The following is an 18,376-nucleotide window of genomic DNA, read 5'->3' on the forward strand; positions in this document are numbered from 1 at the left end:
GAGAAGACACTGGTGATTGAAATGACAGACTTTAACCAGAAAGTCATTGAGAGATTTGCAGGCCTGAAGGAACGAAGGGCAAAATTCATGTTCAAGTAGTGTAACTGGGGAGGGACACAGGGTTTGAAAGTAACAAAGAACACATTTATTATCACAATTGCATTGTGTTCCATGTCTTTCTCCATTGAATAAATAATGCCTAGTTGAATGGCTAAACAAGACAACTGTCTGGACAGTACAATCCATTTGAGCTGCTAGAATTATTCACCTTACCGCTGCACAGATAGACAAAGGGTTTAAGTCCATTCTGTTAACATTAGGTCTACTCTGCTAACAAAGACTATTCCAGTTGATTTGTCAGTTGTTGTACATTATATTTTTGTTGTGTTTGCAGTTTGCCCTTTAATACAAGTTATATATATATTCTCATGTTAAAATCCAGATTTTAAAGTTGATATTCTTCCCCGTGGCATGCCCCCATAACCTGTGCCCCACCCAAACATTTTATCACCAGCCGCCACTGCTGAACATTAGGCTAATTGATGTTATCGCAATTTGTCAATTCAACACCAATTGTAATTAGTCAACATGAAACTGCTTTGGAGGGCAAGGTGTTGTAAGTGTAGCCAGTATCATTCACACAATGGGCGACCGTGCCTTTTGCAGCCATAGACTGTCACTGCCTGGTAATAATAAGGTAGGCAAATGGCAGTATCCCGTCTAAAGTTTTTCTCCGCTGGAAATAATTGTGGGGCGGGGGGGGGGGGGGGGGGGGGGGCGACACACCTCAGTGACCGTATGGAAATGGGTGAGATAACCAGCCTTGAATGAACTTGATCCGGTTCTCCTATTGTTAGGGATTTGTATTAAAATAACTAGAAGTGATAAATCAAGTACTGTGTGTTCATTTAAATAATATGTGACTGAGGTCAGTTGAAGTCTCACAGAACCATAAAAGAGAGGTTCTGCTTTTGAGCGACATGGGGGGAAGGGGCTCCTGACTGGGAGAAAGTGTTGTGGTTCAAACCGCCTGTAGATTGCTTATTTTTACCTATGTACAAACAACCATTTTGTATCTGCTGTTATGATATTCTATTTTCCTATACTCATTTTATACTATCATAACTAATGATTAATGATAAGTCTATTCTTCTATACTGTATTTTAACTTGTTAATCGAATCCCAAGTCATGGGAGTCTGTGGGCCTGGCAACAGTGATGTTTACACAAGCGATCCTGATAAGGACATAGGACCTACAGACCTGGTCAGGAGGGAATGTGTTTGAAGATTAAATAACTGGCCAATTAGTGCTTTAGAACGCACGTAGAATACACCCAAAATAACTATCAAAATATCTGTGCATCCTAAAAACATAACTGTGTGCATAATGCTTACTGGTTCCTTAAAAAACATTAGAATGTGTGTGTATCTAACGTCGCGCAAGACTAGGCTGCTCAGGATACCGTTGCCGACAGAGTGTCCGAACACTCTTACCATGACAAACGACCGGGGGGTCAGAAGAAGAAGATAACACACTCGCACGGACACCGAAAGAAGTCGAAAGCCACATACCGATATAAAACAGACGCTTACCATAAAACCTACCACAGGTTCCTAAATGTTAAGGAAAATGTATAAAGACTATGCACCAAGGCGAAACGGGGCTCTTGTCCGGTGAAGCTTCTGCAGTTAACCAGCTGATCCTGGCCTGCGGAGGTGAAGCTAGATAAGACCCCTTTCCATGGAATGAAATGCTATTGTTTGCTGATGCTATTGTTTGCTGATGTGCTCGAATAAATATTCTCTTAACCTTTGGGTTGTGTTCATGTTTGCCCCCCCATCCTTGGTGTTCCCGGTCTAATTAGACCGGTCTGATTAACTGCTTCATATCTCCAAAACTACATGGTCAAATTTGCTAAATTTGGTACCTGGTGAAAGCTGAGACCTGTGAGATGTTAAAATGAATGAATGAATGAACATAGATATGACCAAATTACTGTAATGTGACTAAATACACAGTAGAAATGTAATATTCCATTTCCGTTTTTGAGAATTTCAAATAAGAAGGCCAGTTACACCCTGAAACTCTATATATCTCTGCCAAACAACACATTGGATCAGTTCTTCAACATCTCAACATATACTATGCAAAATTTGATGAGAGTATCTCTCTCCCTCTGGTTGACACCAGCGCAGGGGGAAGTTCAGGCTTGTTCTTCCTCACTGTCCCCACCATGGTGAGCTTGCGTTTCAACAGCTCCTGACCAAGCGCATATGAGGTGAAAAAGTTATCACATGTGATATTATGCCCCTTGAGACCCGCTGTCATGTCCAGCACAACACGCATGCTCTGTTTTTTTTCTGGCCTTCCATCAACAGGTTTTCCCGTGTAGACCTGCATATTCCAGGCATAGCTGCTCCTGGCATCACATGCTGCCCAGATCTTGATTCCATACTTGCCTGGTTTGCTTGGGATGTACTGCTTGAAGGGACAGCGACCTCTGAAACGGACCAGGCGCTCGTCAACTGTCACCTCAGGGCCTGGATTGTACATCAGTGGTAGGCGCTCCACCCACCTGTCCCAAACGTTCCTGATGGCAGCCAGTTTGTCATTTCGCCAGCGGGCAGGTCTTGTATCTCTGTTATCAAATCGGATAACTCTCGACAGGACATGAAACTGCTGTATTGACATAGTGGACCGGAATATAGGCCTCCCGCACTCCGCATCCCACAGACTCTTTGTAGCCTCATTGTTTGACCGATATACTCCTGCTAGAATCAACAGACCTATGTAGGCTTGAAGGTCTACCTGGTCCAGTGCTCTCCATGTGTCCCCAAACACACGCCTCCCCTCCAGGTTTGTCATGTCCAGTACAATTTCCTCAATGGACTCTGGTAAAAACAGTTGGAAGCTGGACTTGATGTCATCCAGACGAGATGTAGCATACCGCGTTGGTCCTGGTGTCATCCTTATGATGTTTTCCACTCTCGCTCTGCTTGCTCTATCCTGGGAGGATGAATACCAGAGCAAGTTGCCACCCTTGGACTGGAATGTCACCTCAGGTGCCTGTTCTTCAGGTGCCTCTTCCTCAGGGGCCTCTTCCTCAGGGGCCTCTTCCTCAGGGGCCTCTTCCTCGCCGTCTGTCTCATAACATTCTGGATCGAAGTCAGGATCGGTGTTGTCTTCCAATTCTGAGACATCCTCCTCTATCTCTGGTTCAACTTCAATCTCCTCTTCATCTGGTTCAAAAATTCGGTCGAGAGCCTCTCTGACAGATAATCGCTTAGACAGCCGCTTACTCATTGTGTTCACAGAGTGAATTCAGAGCAAAGCACAAATAAAGCTTTATATAGGGGGTCTGTGAGAGTTTAGTCTGGAAGGTGTGGTTCACGTGGGGGGATGGGCATATAAGCACCGGAAAGAGAAGGGTTCCCATAACAAACACATGTTTCATTTGATACATTTCATAAGCACGGGAAAGAGAAGGGTTCCCATAACAAACACCTGTTTCGTTTGATACATTTCAGTGTTTGTTATGGGAACCCTTCTCTTTCCCGTGCTTATGTGTCCATCAGAACCATACCTTCCAGAGTTATGGGAACCCTTCTCTTTCACCCCAGGTGAACCACACCTTCCAGACTAAACAATGTTTAGTCTGGAAGGTCTGGTTCGGATGGGCAAATAAGCACGAGAAAGAGAAGGGTTCCCATAACAAACACCTAATTGTTTAGTTTGAAATGTGTCAAACTTTATATATGAGGTATTTGAACAGGTCTGATACATCCTGGAATGTTGTAGCTTGTTACAACTTGTGTTATCCATTAATTTCCTATGGCGGTCATTTTTGACCGGGAACACCACCGATGTTACAAAGTTGACTAAAACCACAAAATTCAATGCCAGTGGTTAGTCAGCAATTGTATATGTTCAAATGCCTAGTGTGGAGGATATCATAAGGCCTTGAGGCAATCAAATGTAAAACACAATATTTATGATTGATGAAAGTTGCTCTCGGTCAGATTTGACCGGGAACAAGAACAGTTCAGTAGTGGTGCCGAATATTTGATTGGATCATTTTATCTTCGAAGTTATATCAAGGACGTCTCGTTGAGATTAAACGAACTCGCTTGTAAGTGACGACTCAATTAAATCAATTCTGGAGAAGTTGATCGCCTTACACTATCGAGACTGACAGACCGAGAAGCAACGTTTTCATGCAATGAATTTAATACACCAAGACAAGGTCATGCGCGCAACGCGAGACAGAGACGCATTTTCAGGCTTAATATATTCAAATGAGTCAAGACTAGGCTATGGTCGAATTAGAAACACAAAAAGGTTAACCAGAATGGCATTTTGTGTTTAGTTTAACACTGTATTGGGGAACTGAAATTAATTCCAACAACTTAGAAAATAATCTGTTTTTATGAGTATAGGCGGTTCATTGTATTTCCTAGATAATTAACGACATACATGCATATGTGCTTGCAGAGACAGCCGTCTTGCCAGTGGAGAGCGGAGTTAACTAAAACCTGTTCGTTCCTGACAGATGGATCGACGCAGCAGGCTGGTGGTCCTTCTCCTGTGTCTTCTCTCACTACTGGATGATGTACTACTGGATGTATTACCCAAGTCAGGTGTTCCCCCAAAGGAAGACAGAGGAGGACACATCAGTTACTCATCGTCCCAGGTGGATGATGTCAATATGAGTGTGTTTACATAATCCTTAAGGGATCATGTCAATATGAGTGTGTTTACATAAGTGAAGTGAAGTGAAGTGAAGTGAAACTTTATTTATATAGCGCCTTTCGTAGATGCAACTCAAAGCGCCTTAAAGGATCCTTAAGGGATTTGATTGATTGATTGATTGAGAATGTTTATTTTGGTCCCCTATACAATTCACAATACAGATATTTAAAAAATGTACACAGTCACAATTCATAACACCAGGACCAAAAAGGTGTAGGCTGAAGCCGTGTCAATATGAGTGTGTTTACATAATCCTTAAAACCTCTTCTTATCCACCGCCCCACCGGTTACCCGAGAATCGGGTCTATGTTTAATATAACAGATATAAAGAGCTTACCTTTATCAATAATGTTCATCAATGTCGCAAACGATTCATTAGATTCCATTCTAAACGTCCAAAGCGATCTTTTCGTCGACCGGTAAAAACAGTGCGAGTGAGAAGCCCTTGTATACAGCCACGTCACATAGGAAAACCAAGCATGTCAGTACATCTCATTTTGGTTCTAGGTAGAACTGCATATAGAGGAGTTCTTGAGCAAAACGTAGTACTACTTTACTAGCTACTGAATACTGTGAAGGTAAATCTATGTCATGCTGTTTAGCTCATACCTGTGTATTTCCAGCGCCATGCCATCCACCAGCTCCACACCACCGTCCCAGTGCTCCTGTCCAGCAGGGTCGTTCACACTGAGAGATCACCTTCCCAAAGGCCAGTATGAGGACCTCGTCCAACGGAGAGCAGAGGAGTACAGGAAACACCTCCTCAGGTGGGAGAGATGGCATTTATAGTGTCACAGAACATTCCTGCCTCTAATGTTAGGCTTGTTATGAGGGCAGGATGGCATTTATTATTGTGTGTGTGCATGTACGTGTGCGTGTGGGTGTTTACACGTGTGTGTTTACGTGAGTGTGTGTGTGTACAAATATTTGAATTCAAATCGACCAAATATACCATCTCTTGTAGGACCAAGTCCAGTCTGAACAGGCTGCTCTTCGCTCCGTCTAACTCCCCTTTACAGTACTCCATCCAGGGATTCACTGTGGTCCCTCTCCAGAAGAGCCTCATACCAGGTCACACACACACACACACACACACACACACACACACACACACACACCACTAGTCATTGTTACTTCCTAAACTAGTTATCAATGGCATTTGTGGAAATGAACAAACTTGTTATTCAGGTAACTTTATTTTCAACATCATTTCAGGTTTAGCTCTGCATGCAACAAAAACAACAACAACAAATTACCAGGTTGGTTGGAAACTCAAGGGCCTTCAAGGGTCTTCGTCGCTACCAGGTGTAAAAACAAAACGTTAGTTGGTGATGGTTTTCAAACCTGGTTTCAGTAAAGGTTTTTCAACATGGATATTGAAAATACACTGAATGAATGAATGATCAATACAATCAATGCCTTTACTGAAATTATGCCTATGTGCAGCAAAAATCACTATCAATGTCCCATAAGGATGGCTGCAGTACTCTTCAAACCTGTTTATTCATGTTAAGATCTGCAACTCATTCATTATGATTGACCCTTATAGTACAGTGCTTCACTTTTACTGTCTATGGTGGGTCTCATCCAGGAAGTATAAGATATCTATGGTGGGTCTCACCCAGGGAATATAAGCCTATGGTGTGAGCCCTGTTCTGTACCTGCAGGTGAGTGTTCGTGTGTCCAGCGGTGTCCTGGCTGTAGAGTACCCTGAGCCTGGCCAGGTGGAGGGTCAGGGTCAGGGTCGGATCACTCTCCAATCCCCCAGCCTCGCTGACCTCAACAACCTCCTGGAACGACTCACCTACACCAGCACTGTGTACCGCGTACACACTGGAGACCTGGGTTAGACCTGGGTTAGTCCTGGTATAGCCCTAGGTTAGACCTGAGTTAGATCTGAGTTAGACCTTGGTTAGATTAGATTAGATTAGATTCAACTTTATTGTCAGAACAGAGTACAAGTACAATACAACGAAATGCAGTTTAACATCCAATCAGAAGTGCAAATTGTGATATAAGGGCATGATATAAATAGAACAAGAGGTAGTGATAGGTAACGATGTAATATACAGTACGTGCAGAGGTAGTATTGTAAGCATCAGTATAGTCTCATCCCCCAATCTCGTGTGATCAAACGTGATCTAACATTGTACCCTGACTGATCTGTTACGAGGCAGCCATGTGCAACAGGGCAAATAAAGTGCAGAAGAATGAAAATAATAATAATAATAACAATAATAATAATAATATCTGGAACCATAGATGGTGACAAACTGTGACAAATTGGACACTTATACAGCATGGACTTATTATGATTTATGTGGACTCATGATATTGATATGAGATGATAAATGTATATTGAAATATTGATGAATATGATGTGATGTAATGCAATGACATGTGATTTAGCGTATTTGGTATATCTCATAGATTTGTTTCACATTAGTTATTCTGGCTCCATTTAATATTTTGTTGTAATTGTTTTTGCTATGGCGTCAACAATTAGGGGCCGGTATGTTGGAGCCATATTAGGGCCTTTTGAGTTCAGTTAAGAAAATCTACTAATAAGATATTTTGTGTTTATTGTGTGTTGAAAATTATGAAATATCTTTATGAAATGTTTTGTTTACCTTTTTGACGTTGGATGTATGTACCTTTAAGGATTGATCACCTACCTGATATTGAGCTAATTACGGTGAGGAGGCACCTGGTAGATGGCTTTATATAGGAGATCATTATGTGTGTTCACCAGGGAATGGTGGATCTGATTAAGTTTTGAATCGCACAGCGGGTGGCAGTGTATCGTACAGAGCTCAAGAGATATAAAGTATGATAACGATCCATATAGCCCATCTACTAGTTTTATCCTCAATTAGATGTTTAAATGCATGGATGAAAGATTGATAGAATAGAGGATCCCCATCAAACACTGGCACCTCTCTCTTGGGTAGTAGGGATAAGTGCTGCTGCATGATGATGAGATCGGCAATTTGACTTTGTACCATATTACTGGGGTTTTCATGAGACGCTTGTCTGTTTCTTGAGGGATGTTGCTGTGGTGGACTAGATGCACCTGCCTCATCCTGAGGGCTACTCTGGAAGTGCCTCTGGAGTGGGGTCTTAGGTACAGCAGCCATCTGCATGAATTCTATGGGAGAGTCAACAGTAGGTTCCAGGTTTTATAGGCTTACTGGCCGACAGGCTTCCTCATAGTAGGTGTTCATATCATCCCCTGGTGGCTGCTTAGCCTCATCACTGCTTAGGAGGACCTTAATTTTAGCATCCGCTGCGGCTATTTCTGCCTCCATTTCCAATTTCTCCATTTTAGATTTGATAATGGTCTCCTCCAGCAGTAAGGCATGCTTGTCCTTTAAAGCAACACGTCGAGCCTCCAGAGCTGCCTTTTCAGCAGATCCTATTTTGCTGCATAAGATGCTCTAGATGCGGTAGAAGAGGTTCTAGATCCTTTTGACACATTGGAGATGCTGTCCTGTGGTGTCACTCCTGATTGCGTCCTTTCCTTTTGCCATGCATCGACCTCCTTGATGAAGTAGCTAAAATTCATCATCCTGGGCTGATACCACTCCACATAGTGGATAGTGTACATAGCCTTTTTTTATGTAAACCAGCTCTTTTCCCTTCTTTTTTTTTCTTTTTTTTTTTTCCTAGCACCAGGGGAGCCCCCCCTCCCAAATTTCGTTGTTTGGTACCTGTACTATATCAATGACAATAAAGACCATTCATTCATTCATTCATTCATTCATTCACATGGTCATACTCTTTCTCTCCCTCTGAGAGGAGTTCTTGCACAGAATGATGTACCTGGTTGAATTCACCAAGAGCTTGATTGAACATGTCCATACAATTATTTATATCAGAAATATTTCCACCTTCCACCAGCAAAGCTTTAGTCTCATTGAGCTTCCTTGTACATACTCCCAGTTTACCTTTGCGAGTTGCAATACGTTTTTTATAAAGCTCTTCAGCCTCAGCGGCTGTCCCAGGTTGATTGGACATGTTGAATTATGTACAAGTTGTATTTAACTGGTTAATTTCCTTTAGGATAGGTAAGAAGCTCCACTATATTGCGTTGCACTATGTACACACACAAAGACGGTAGATGCGCGTGGCAGCGCTTCTGTTAATAATGAATTTTGCATAGCAACGCTAGCCCATAGCAACGCTTCCTGGTAGACGCTTCCCATCGAATTCTCAAAGCAATCCTGTCGTAAAGAAACTAATTTAACGTTTCAGCGAGTGGGAGATAATAATAATATTCTTCAGGACAATATGAACCAAGGATACTCAGCTAGAGCTGAAATGGCCCCAGAAGTAACGGCCGCGGCGACGTTAATCGCCAGGCTTCTGAGAACCAGAGGCTTCCTCAGCGAACACCAACTCCAGGTGTTCAGAGATTGTTTGCAACAGTCACTCACAGAGCGCTACCAGGACCACTGGTTCCCCGACCGACCACAGAAGGGCTCCGGCTTCCGTTGCATCCGGATTAATCATGAAATGGACCCTCTCATCGGCAGAGCCGCTTGTCGTATCGGACTTACCAGCGAAGAGCTCTTCTGGCTGTTGCCCCCGGAGCTGACGCTGTGGGTAGACCCCTACGAGGTGTCCTACCGCATCGGGGAGGACGGTTCCATCTGCGTGTTGTACGAGGCCGAGGCCCCGGCGCCCCCCAGCTCCCCCCAGCTCCACCGTGTCGCCCACAACCTCCCCCTTCGAGCCTTCACTGAACTGCAAGAATGGTTTTCTGATCGGTGGTCGCACCAGCCCCCCGAAGAACTACCTGATGACCATCCATGGAGACGAAGCTGACTCGACTCGGATGGGGCACTGCAGCGACTCGCCATGCCTGGTTCTGTGAAGTCCGTCGACCACCACAGTGATTCTCCTTTTTTTTTTTTTTTTTCTTCCTCAGCAATTCCCCTCTTTTCTATTAAATTAACTTCCCATTACTTATTTAAGTGAGTTCAAAAAAGCACTGGTATTTGTTATAGACCATTGTTTCTGTTGGGTTAACATTTTTGAACATTGTTTGACTGTTTGTTTTGACTATCATAGTCGGAATTATAAAATAAAACAATTTATTAAACTGAACCAAACTAAGGTTGACTTTCTTAAAGCAGTACGTTATATGGATCGTTATCATACTTTATATCTCTTGAGCTCTGTACGATACACTGCCACCCGCTGTGCGATTCAAAACTTAATCAGATCCACCATTCCCTGGTGAACACACATAATGATCTCCTATATAAAGCCATCTACCAGGTGCCTCCTCACAATAATTAGCTCAATATCAGGTAGGTGATCAATCGTTAAAGGTACATACATCCAACGTCAAAAAGGTAAACAAAACATTTCATAAAGATATTTCATAATTTTCAACACACAATAAACACAAAATATCTTATTAGTAGATTCTCTTAACTGAACTCAAAAGGCCCTAATATGGCTCCAACATACCGGCCCCTAATTGTTGACGCCATAGCAAAAACAATTACAACAAAATATTAAATGGAGCCAAAATAACTAATATGAAACAAATCTATGAGATATACCAAATACGCTAAATCACATGTCATTGCATTACATCACATCATATTCATCAATATTTCAATATACATTTATCATCTCATATCAATATCATGAGTCCACATAAATCATAATAAGTCCATGCTGTATAAGTGTCCATGGTGGCATAACTATAATATACAGTCTCCAGGGATATTCCAAAGAGTAGATGAGGTGAGATGCTGCAAAGTCCATGTGTATGAACATGTGTGAAAGGGTAGGTGTGTGCAGGGGCATGAGTCTCAGGGGAATGTGTGTTTGAATGTGTGCATAGGGGGTCAGGGGGTTGGGAATCGGACATCATCAAACTGTTTTAAGCTCAATTCTCGGCTTCTAGTAGTAAACAGAGCTTATCAATGGGTCTTTGTAGAATGTTAGTCTTTGTCTGAACTAAAACACTCCGAACAAGACCCTTGGGCCCCGGCAGTGGTATGAGTGAAAGATATTCCTTAGTCCACCTCCGCCAGAACAGGTCCGCAAGGTATTGCACCTGTTTCCCTTGTTACTCTTCCCACACTGGGAACAGTGATATGGCTTGTGTCCTGTGTGTGTTCTCTGATGCTTCTTTAGGTAATCTGTCCTGTTGAAAGTCTTCCCACACTGGGAGCAGTGATATGGCTTCTCACCTGTGTGTATCATCTGATGGTTCTTTAGGTCTCCTGCCTGGGTGAAATTCTTCCCACACTGGGAGCAGTGATATGGCCTCTCTCCTCCGGCCCATTCTTTCACAATTTTCTCCACAACTTCATATTCTCTTCCCTCTTCTTTCACCATCACATCTTTCTTCTCTTCGTATTCCTTTTCAGGGAAGTCTTGGTTGTATTGCCCAATTAGCAGATCCCTCAGATTATCCATGGAAATGCGATTAACTGTCACTGATATAGTTCCAGCATCCTCAGCAGCAGAGCAAGAGTTGAGTGGGCCGTTGACCACCCATCCTAACCCTGTCTTGACTGCGTATGGTCCATTCCCTTGACAGTTAATTATGTGCCTGGGTTCTATTGCCTTAGGAACATTCATTCCTATTAGAATTTCAATATCTGCGTCGATCCTTTGCAATTCGATTCCACTGAGATGAGGCCATCTTTTCAGGTCTGATTGGGTAAGTAGGTTTTCCTTTGAAACAGGAATCTTGATTTGGGTGTACACTTCAGGCAATTCAATATATCCACTGCCATCTAAATTGCCCACTTCTAGTCCTTTAAGCTCATAGCTCTTGACAGGTCTTTCTTGTCCCATAGTTCTCAGCATGAGTTCTGTCTTGCGTCCTTTGGCATTCAGTTGGTTCATGAGGTTCTCAGTGCAGAATGTGGCCGAGCTGCCTGGATCAAGAAAGGCGTAGTTTAAGACAGACTTGCTACCTTGAGCGGCTTTAACCTGAACCAGAACAATGGCTACGGCACATTTCTTACCGGCCCCTGTAACTTGATTTGCTGAAACCAGTGCACTGTTGACAGATGATTCCTTAGGTTCTGAGGGAATCAGGTGTTCTTGAGTAACCTCTTTAGAATTTCTGTCATCAATGTGTAGCAGTGTGGGATGCTTGCGTTTACATATTTGGCAGTCCAGTTTATTAGTGCAGTCTCTGTTCATGTGACCCTTCTTTAGGCATCCAAAGCAGTAACCATTCCTTTTTAAACATTCAAACCTTTTATCATGTGGTTCCTTCTTGAATTGCAAGCACTCTGATATAACATGGGAAAAGGTAGATCATTTTAGTAGTGGATGTGTAGTGGTGCCCAAATTGTTGCACCTGACTGTAATGTCATTTGTAACCAACGTGACAGCAGTGATCGTATTATACTTTGCTCTAAAATCTGATTGAAGAGGACTAAGAATTGGATAACTTGAAAGGTATGACTTAAGTTGAGTGTTCGCTAAGGTTTCTAAAATGTTTGCCAAATATGAAAACTTGGAGATTTATGTAGGGGAGTCACATGGGCAGTCTTCCAGGCCCTAGGAAAACTACCAGAGGCAAGACAGATATTTATGGGTTAGTTGTTAGTGTCAAGAAGGAATCCAGTTTATCCTCCCCAATCAGACTGGCATTCATGGCGTGCCAGTCATGGACACGCCATCCAGGATGTCAACAGGTGAAACGGGTCGGAATACGGAAGAGGAAGTACAATCTACCATATTCATACATGAATTTGGAGCGTCAGAATAACCTCTCTGAAAAGGCCACAATGTTCATTAAAGGCTAAAAAAATGTTTTATCAGAAATTGGACATACAGTGTCATTTAATTTAATATGGGAAGGAAGTGAGGTACTAGATTTGCCATTAATGGAGTTTACTGCTTTCAACAGACCTGTATCCTCATTGTAACCTGTTACCACATTTACACCCTTTAAATCCACTGCAACGTGATGTGTTTGACATCTGTCCCTGTAGACATCACTACAGCGTCTAATCAGAGTGATAATATGTCCCTGTAGACATCACTACATCATCTAACCAGAGTGATAATCTGTCCCTGTAGACATCACTACAGCATCTAACCAGAGTGATAATCTGTCCCTGTAGACATCACTACAGCATCTAACCAGAGTGATAATCTGTCCCTGTAGACATCACTACAGCATCTAACCAGAGTGATAATCTGTCCCTGTAGACATCACTACAGCATCTAACCAGAGTGATAATCTGTCCCTGTAGACATCACTACAGCATCTAACCAGAGTGATAATCTGTCCCTGTAGACATCACTACAGCGTCTAACCAGAGTGATAATCTGTCCCTGTAGACATCACTACAGCGTCTAACCAGTGTGATAATCTGTCCCTGTAGACGTCACTACAGCGTCTAACCAGAGTGATAATCTGTCCCTGTAGACATCACTACAGCGTCTAACCAGAGTGATAATCTGTCCCTGTAGACGTCACTACAGCATCTAACCAGAGTGATAATCTGTCCCTGTAGACATCACTACAGCATCTAACCAGTGTGATAATCTGTCCCTGTAGACATCACTACAGCATCTAACCAGAGTGATAATCTGTCCCTGTAGACATCACTACAGCGTCTAACCAGAGTGATAATCTGTCCCTGTAGACATCACTACAGCATCTAACCAGAGTGATAATCTGTCCCGGTAGACGTCAACTCCCAGGTGACCATCGTGACCAAGACGTTCCTGCGGTACAGCGAGCTCCAACGCCTCATCAGCAGCATCAGGACCTTCTACCCAGTCATGAAGATCATCATCGCTGACGACAGCCTGAAGCCTCAGAAAGTCAACAGATCCAATATAGAGCAGTACATCATGCCCCCGGCACAGGTACAAACCACAGTAATGTAGTTTGTTGTTTACAGTTTTTCTCTATCGCTTAAACACATTTTCTCAAAGCATTTTCTCTTAACTGTTAACACAAATCCAAAAACGTACACACAAAACCCTAAAGTCCACAAATCTATTGCAAAAGCAAACACTGCATTCAAAATAATGTCATGTCTTCTCAAAATAAAATGTTTGCATGTCATTTGATTTATTCCAAGCTGGAACATTTGGTGAACATGTGGTTACTGCACGTCAAATCAAACAACTCCATCAGCACTCAAAACACTGTCCTCATTGTCTAACGGTGCAGAACTATCACCCATCAGACCAGTTTTGTATGATCCATTTCCGTGTTTATGAAACGTGTCATATTTCATACATGCTGGAAACATCTGCAAAGTTTCCTTACAGGCCAGTATCTTTACCTGGATAGAATAGAAGCTGTTGAAATGATGACTCATAGTCAAATCCTGCAGCCTACCTCTATGACGGTTGAGGTCAATTCCACTTATTAATTTACTATTAAAAATAGGCAGAATCCACATTCATATTAACCCAAAATTCACTAGTAATATGATCTATGCTTACATGGTATTACATGGCATTGACACAGGACTAGGAACGTTTCAAAGTTGGCAATTTCAACCCTTGCTTTCGCACCCCCATTCGGCCAATATTAGGTAGTATTAGTCCCCTAATAATACAAATTAGTATTAGTATTAGCATTATAATAATAACTATTTATATTAACTGTTTCCTGGTTGGCTGTTGTCTTCAGGGCTGGTTTGCTGGCAGGACCCTGGGCATCTCCCAGGTAACCACAAAGTACCTGCTGTGGGTGGATGATGACTTCCTGTTTACAGCGCAGACCAAGATCGAGAGTCTGGTGGAGGTGATGGAGGCGATGCCTGAACTGGACGTGGTGAGAAGAACTGGTCTTTACTGGACTCTACTGGTCTTTACTGGTGTTACTGGTCTTTACTGGACTCTACTAGTCTTTACTGGACTCTACTGGTCTTTACTGGACTCTCCTGGTCTTTACAGGACTCTACTGGTCTCTACTGGACTCTACAGGTCTTTAACAGCCTTTACTGGTCTTTACTGGTTTCTACCGGTCTTTATCTGTCCTTATTGGTCTCTACTGGTCTTGATTGGTGTTACTGGTCTTCACTGGACTCTACTGGTCTTAATCGGTCTTTACTGGTCTTTACTAGTCTGTACTAACAAACATGAGACACAGTGTCAACAATGGTTTCTACTACAATGTTGTCAGTGTCAGTGTCAGTGTTGATTGACACCCAGCTCTACCTGTCAATCAACACTGACGACCCCGCCGATCTGAAGCGCCTGATGGACTGCCTCCGCGATGTGAAGGAGTGGATGGCCCAGAGCTTCCTACAGCTGAATGAGAGCAAGGGGGAAATCCTCCTCATCGGCAACACCACCGCCATCACTCAGCTCAGCACCAACATGGGAAGCCTGTCCACCCTTGTCAGACCACATGTCAAGAACCTCGGTGTCATCTTTGACTCCGAGCTTAACCTTGACCGACAAGTGAGCTCCGTCGTGAAGGCATGTCTATACCAACTACGCATCATAGCCAAGATCAAGTCCTTCCTCACCCCCAGTGACCTGAGGAGGGTCGTCCTCATGCTAATATCATCTAGGCTCGACTACTGCAACTCACTATATGCGGGACTTCCTGATAAGACCATCTACCGCCTGCAGCTAGTCCAAAATGCCGCTGCCAGGCTGGTGTCAGGCACCAAAATGAGGGACCACATCTCCCCTGTCCTCATCTCCCTTCACTGGCTCCCAGTGAAGAAGAGAGTGAAGTTCAAAATCTGCACCTGTGTTTTTAAAGCTCTCAACAGTCTCGCCCCACCATACATCAAGGACCTCCTGGACCAGTCTACCTCCTCAAGGCCCAGACCCAGGCTCAGGTCCGACGCCCAACTCAGCCTGAGGGTCCCACGTACCAACCTCAAGAGGAAGGGTGACCGTGCCTTTGCGGTGATAGCACCGACCCTGTGGAACGCGCTCCCTTCTGCCATCAAGTTTGCCCCCACTCTGGACTCCTTTAGAGCCAAGTTAAAAACCCACCTCTTCCAAAATGACATTCCCTAAATCTACTCCCTATTTGTTGTGAATGGTATGAGTTTTACGTTTAAGTCGTCTGTGTCTGATTGCTTTCTGTGTTCCTTGTCTTTGTCTTTATCTGTTCCTTTACCCGGGCTGCGCCCCGGGCCGATGTAAAAGTTGGATGGGGGGCGCATTATAAATGAAATTAACATAACATAACATAACATACAATACCATGACAAAAATAAACCTGGATTCAAACCCAGTCTGTCTTGCAAGCATTGACCTTTTCACCAACTCAATCTGTTACCTCTCTCTGTGTGTGAGCAGGTGGGCGCGTCTGTGGCCGGCAACACCTTCCACTTCTCCCTGGTCTACGAGGAAGGCGGCGGGGAAGATGGCGGCTGTCTGAATAGGAAGTCAAAGATCAAATACCAAAGCCTTCCTGGTTTCCCACAATGTTCTTTCACCGACGGGGTGGTCAACTTCCTCCTGGGTCGCACAGACGCTATAAGGAGAGTTGGCTTCGACCCCCTGCTGAAGAGAGTGGCACACTCGGGTGAAATATTACTATATATTATTTTTATTTGTTTATCCTCATTATCTATTACATAAGCAACAGCTGGGCTGCTCTTCCTGGGGTCCACACAATCATCTAGTTTAGTTGCACTCTCTTCCCAACGGTTTATTTAAAGTCACCAAGGTTTTATGAAAGGTGCAATCTGGGAATCAAAGAGCAGTATCAATTAAACATTTTAATATATGGATATAGCAATCCCAGATTGTCCCTTTTAAATATATATATTTTTTGGTTGACCGTGAACAAGTTGTTGTTTTAACCCCATTACGAATGCTTCAGGTATTATTCAGTTGTTGGGAATTATCGCTACAGTATACTCATCCATCCTTCTTCTTTCTCCTCATCCCTCCCTCCCTCTGTTTCAGAGTTCTTCATGGACGGCCTGGGCAGCCTCCTGGTGGCCACCTGTAGTCATGTCAACATCGCACATCAGCCCAAGAAGGCAGGAAACAAGCTGTACTCTAACTTCCGTTACCTGAAGGATGATCGTGAATTCAAACTGGGCCATCACTTCTTCAAGAACCATCTGAAATGTATTCGTTATGGATAGATATAAGTCTAGTGTCCCAGGAAATATATTCATATGTCGTATGAGGAATTTCTCTGGTTATGTTTTTTTTACTCTCCAAACATGATATACTTCTGTCCACGTCAGCAGAATCAGAATCAGAATAGCTTTTATTACATCCAATGTACAGGTAAACAAGAGTAAAATGTTTTGGCTTAGGTCCTTCAATATTGGCATTGCAGCAGGATACACAATCACAATAATAGAATAAAGTAAATAAAGTAAGTAATAGGCCTAATAAACTAGAATAATTTAATAAAGTGATGGTAGTCGTACTACAGCGGAACCAGTCATACTGCAGTAGAATCAATAGGCCTAGTGCAAAATGCTGTAGGCTACAGGGTACATAGGTCTGGTCATTTGGGCTGCAAACTTTTATTTTTATTTTTTTATTTTTTTTACCTTTATTTTACCAGGCGAGACAATTAAGAACAAAATTCTTATTTACAATGCTTATTTACAATTAAGAACAACATTATTATTTTACAATGCCGGCCTGTTTACAATGCCGGCCTGCAAATTGGTAACAATCAAAATTGTATTTTATTTTGAAACACGGAAATACATTTAAATGTTGTTGAAAATCACAACACAAACTCGCTAGTCAAGCCAAAATACTGCAATGCAATGGATTCGGTGTGTAATCCCTACTGCTACCTAGTTAACTAACACTACACTACTTATATGGCTCTCAACTATTGTAATCATTTCATTGCTAACTTTTAAACTACCTTATTACTCTCTCACTCATTGTTTATGCACCACTTTGAGTTTCTTGTCCAAGAATGTTTGGAAAATGTATGATTGTGGAACAATTATATTTCCACATTAGATTAATCAGTAGATTAATGATTGATTTTATTTTATTAATTCATGCTTGCAGTGGAGCCAAGGCCCCACTGAAAAACTGCAGAACTTACATAGATATGACACACAATATTAGCAGCACAACAATTACACAACAATTTTAAAGTTTAAAAATATTTCAAGGCGGCAAAGCAAGGGCAGGTAGCAGTCATGGTAGCCATGCTGTATTATGTGTGAGTCTAGATATTGTCATTGTACAGTCTAACTGCAGTATGCAGGGTTGAGTTTTTCAGCCTGCTGGTTTTGGCCTTTGGTTCAGCCAGCTTGTGCTGGTTCCTCAGTGTCCTGGCAGTGCAGCTGCCTCGTGTTGGAGGTAGCAGGTCATGCAGTGGGTGTTGCTCGTCATGCATGTTCCTGACCAGCTTCACTGCGGCCTCCTCCCTCCTTGTCTGGAGTGATGGTAGGGGTGAAACTAATGAAACTAATGAACTACGATATGAAAAGATTTATAATAATAAAAATTGTTTTTCATCAACTGACAGCCCTAGTATATATGTTACGGTACATGTGGGAATACGGTACATGTGGGAAAACTAGGGTTAGGGTTAGGTGCTACGTCGACTTGGTACATGCTGGCATGTCTAACCCTAACCCTAACCGTAATCCTAACCCTAACCCTACCCCTACCCCTAACCCTAACCCTAACCTTAACCCTAGCACCGT

At 42.8% G+C, this 18,376-nt stretch overlaps 1 protein-coding gene and 1 pseudogene across 2 annotated transcripts; both read left to right on the forward strand.

Annotated features, from left to right (window-relative positions):
• Positions 1-9,041: 9,041 nt before the first annotated feature.
• On the forward strand, positions 9,042-9,627 carry LOC308150747 (protein BTG2-like; annotated as a pseudogene). Its single transcript has one exon. The product of its transcript is annotated as a protein BTG2-like (transcript).
• A 2,405-nt stretch (positions 9,628-12,032) lies between these two features.
• On the forward strand, positions 12,033-16,828 carry LOC308150748 (beta-1,4 N-acetylgalactosaminyltransferase 2-like; the record flags this gene model as incomplete). The annotated part of the gene is made up of 5 exons (XM_080523546.1): positions 12,033-12,042; positions 13,435-13,616; positions 14,395-14,538; positions 16,029-16,257; positions 16,644-16,828. The coding sequence occupies 5 exons, from the start codon at positions 12,033-12,035 to the stop codon at positions 16,826-16,828; spliced, it is 750 nt and encodes a 249-aa protein (XP_080379672.1).
• Between the last annotated feature and the right edge of the window lie 1,548 nt (positions 16,829-18,376).

This window comes from Nansenia antarctica (assembly GCF_963989245.1).
Source record: "Nansenia antarctica genome assembly, chromosome: 2".
Taxonomy (NCBI): domain Eukaryota; kingdom Metazoa; phylum Chordata; class Actinopteri; order Argentiniformes; family Microstomatidae; genus Nansenia; species Nansenia antarctica.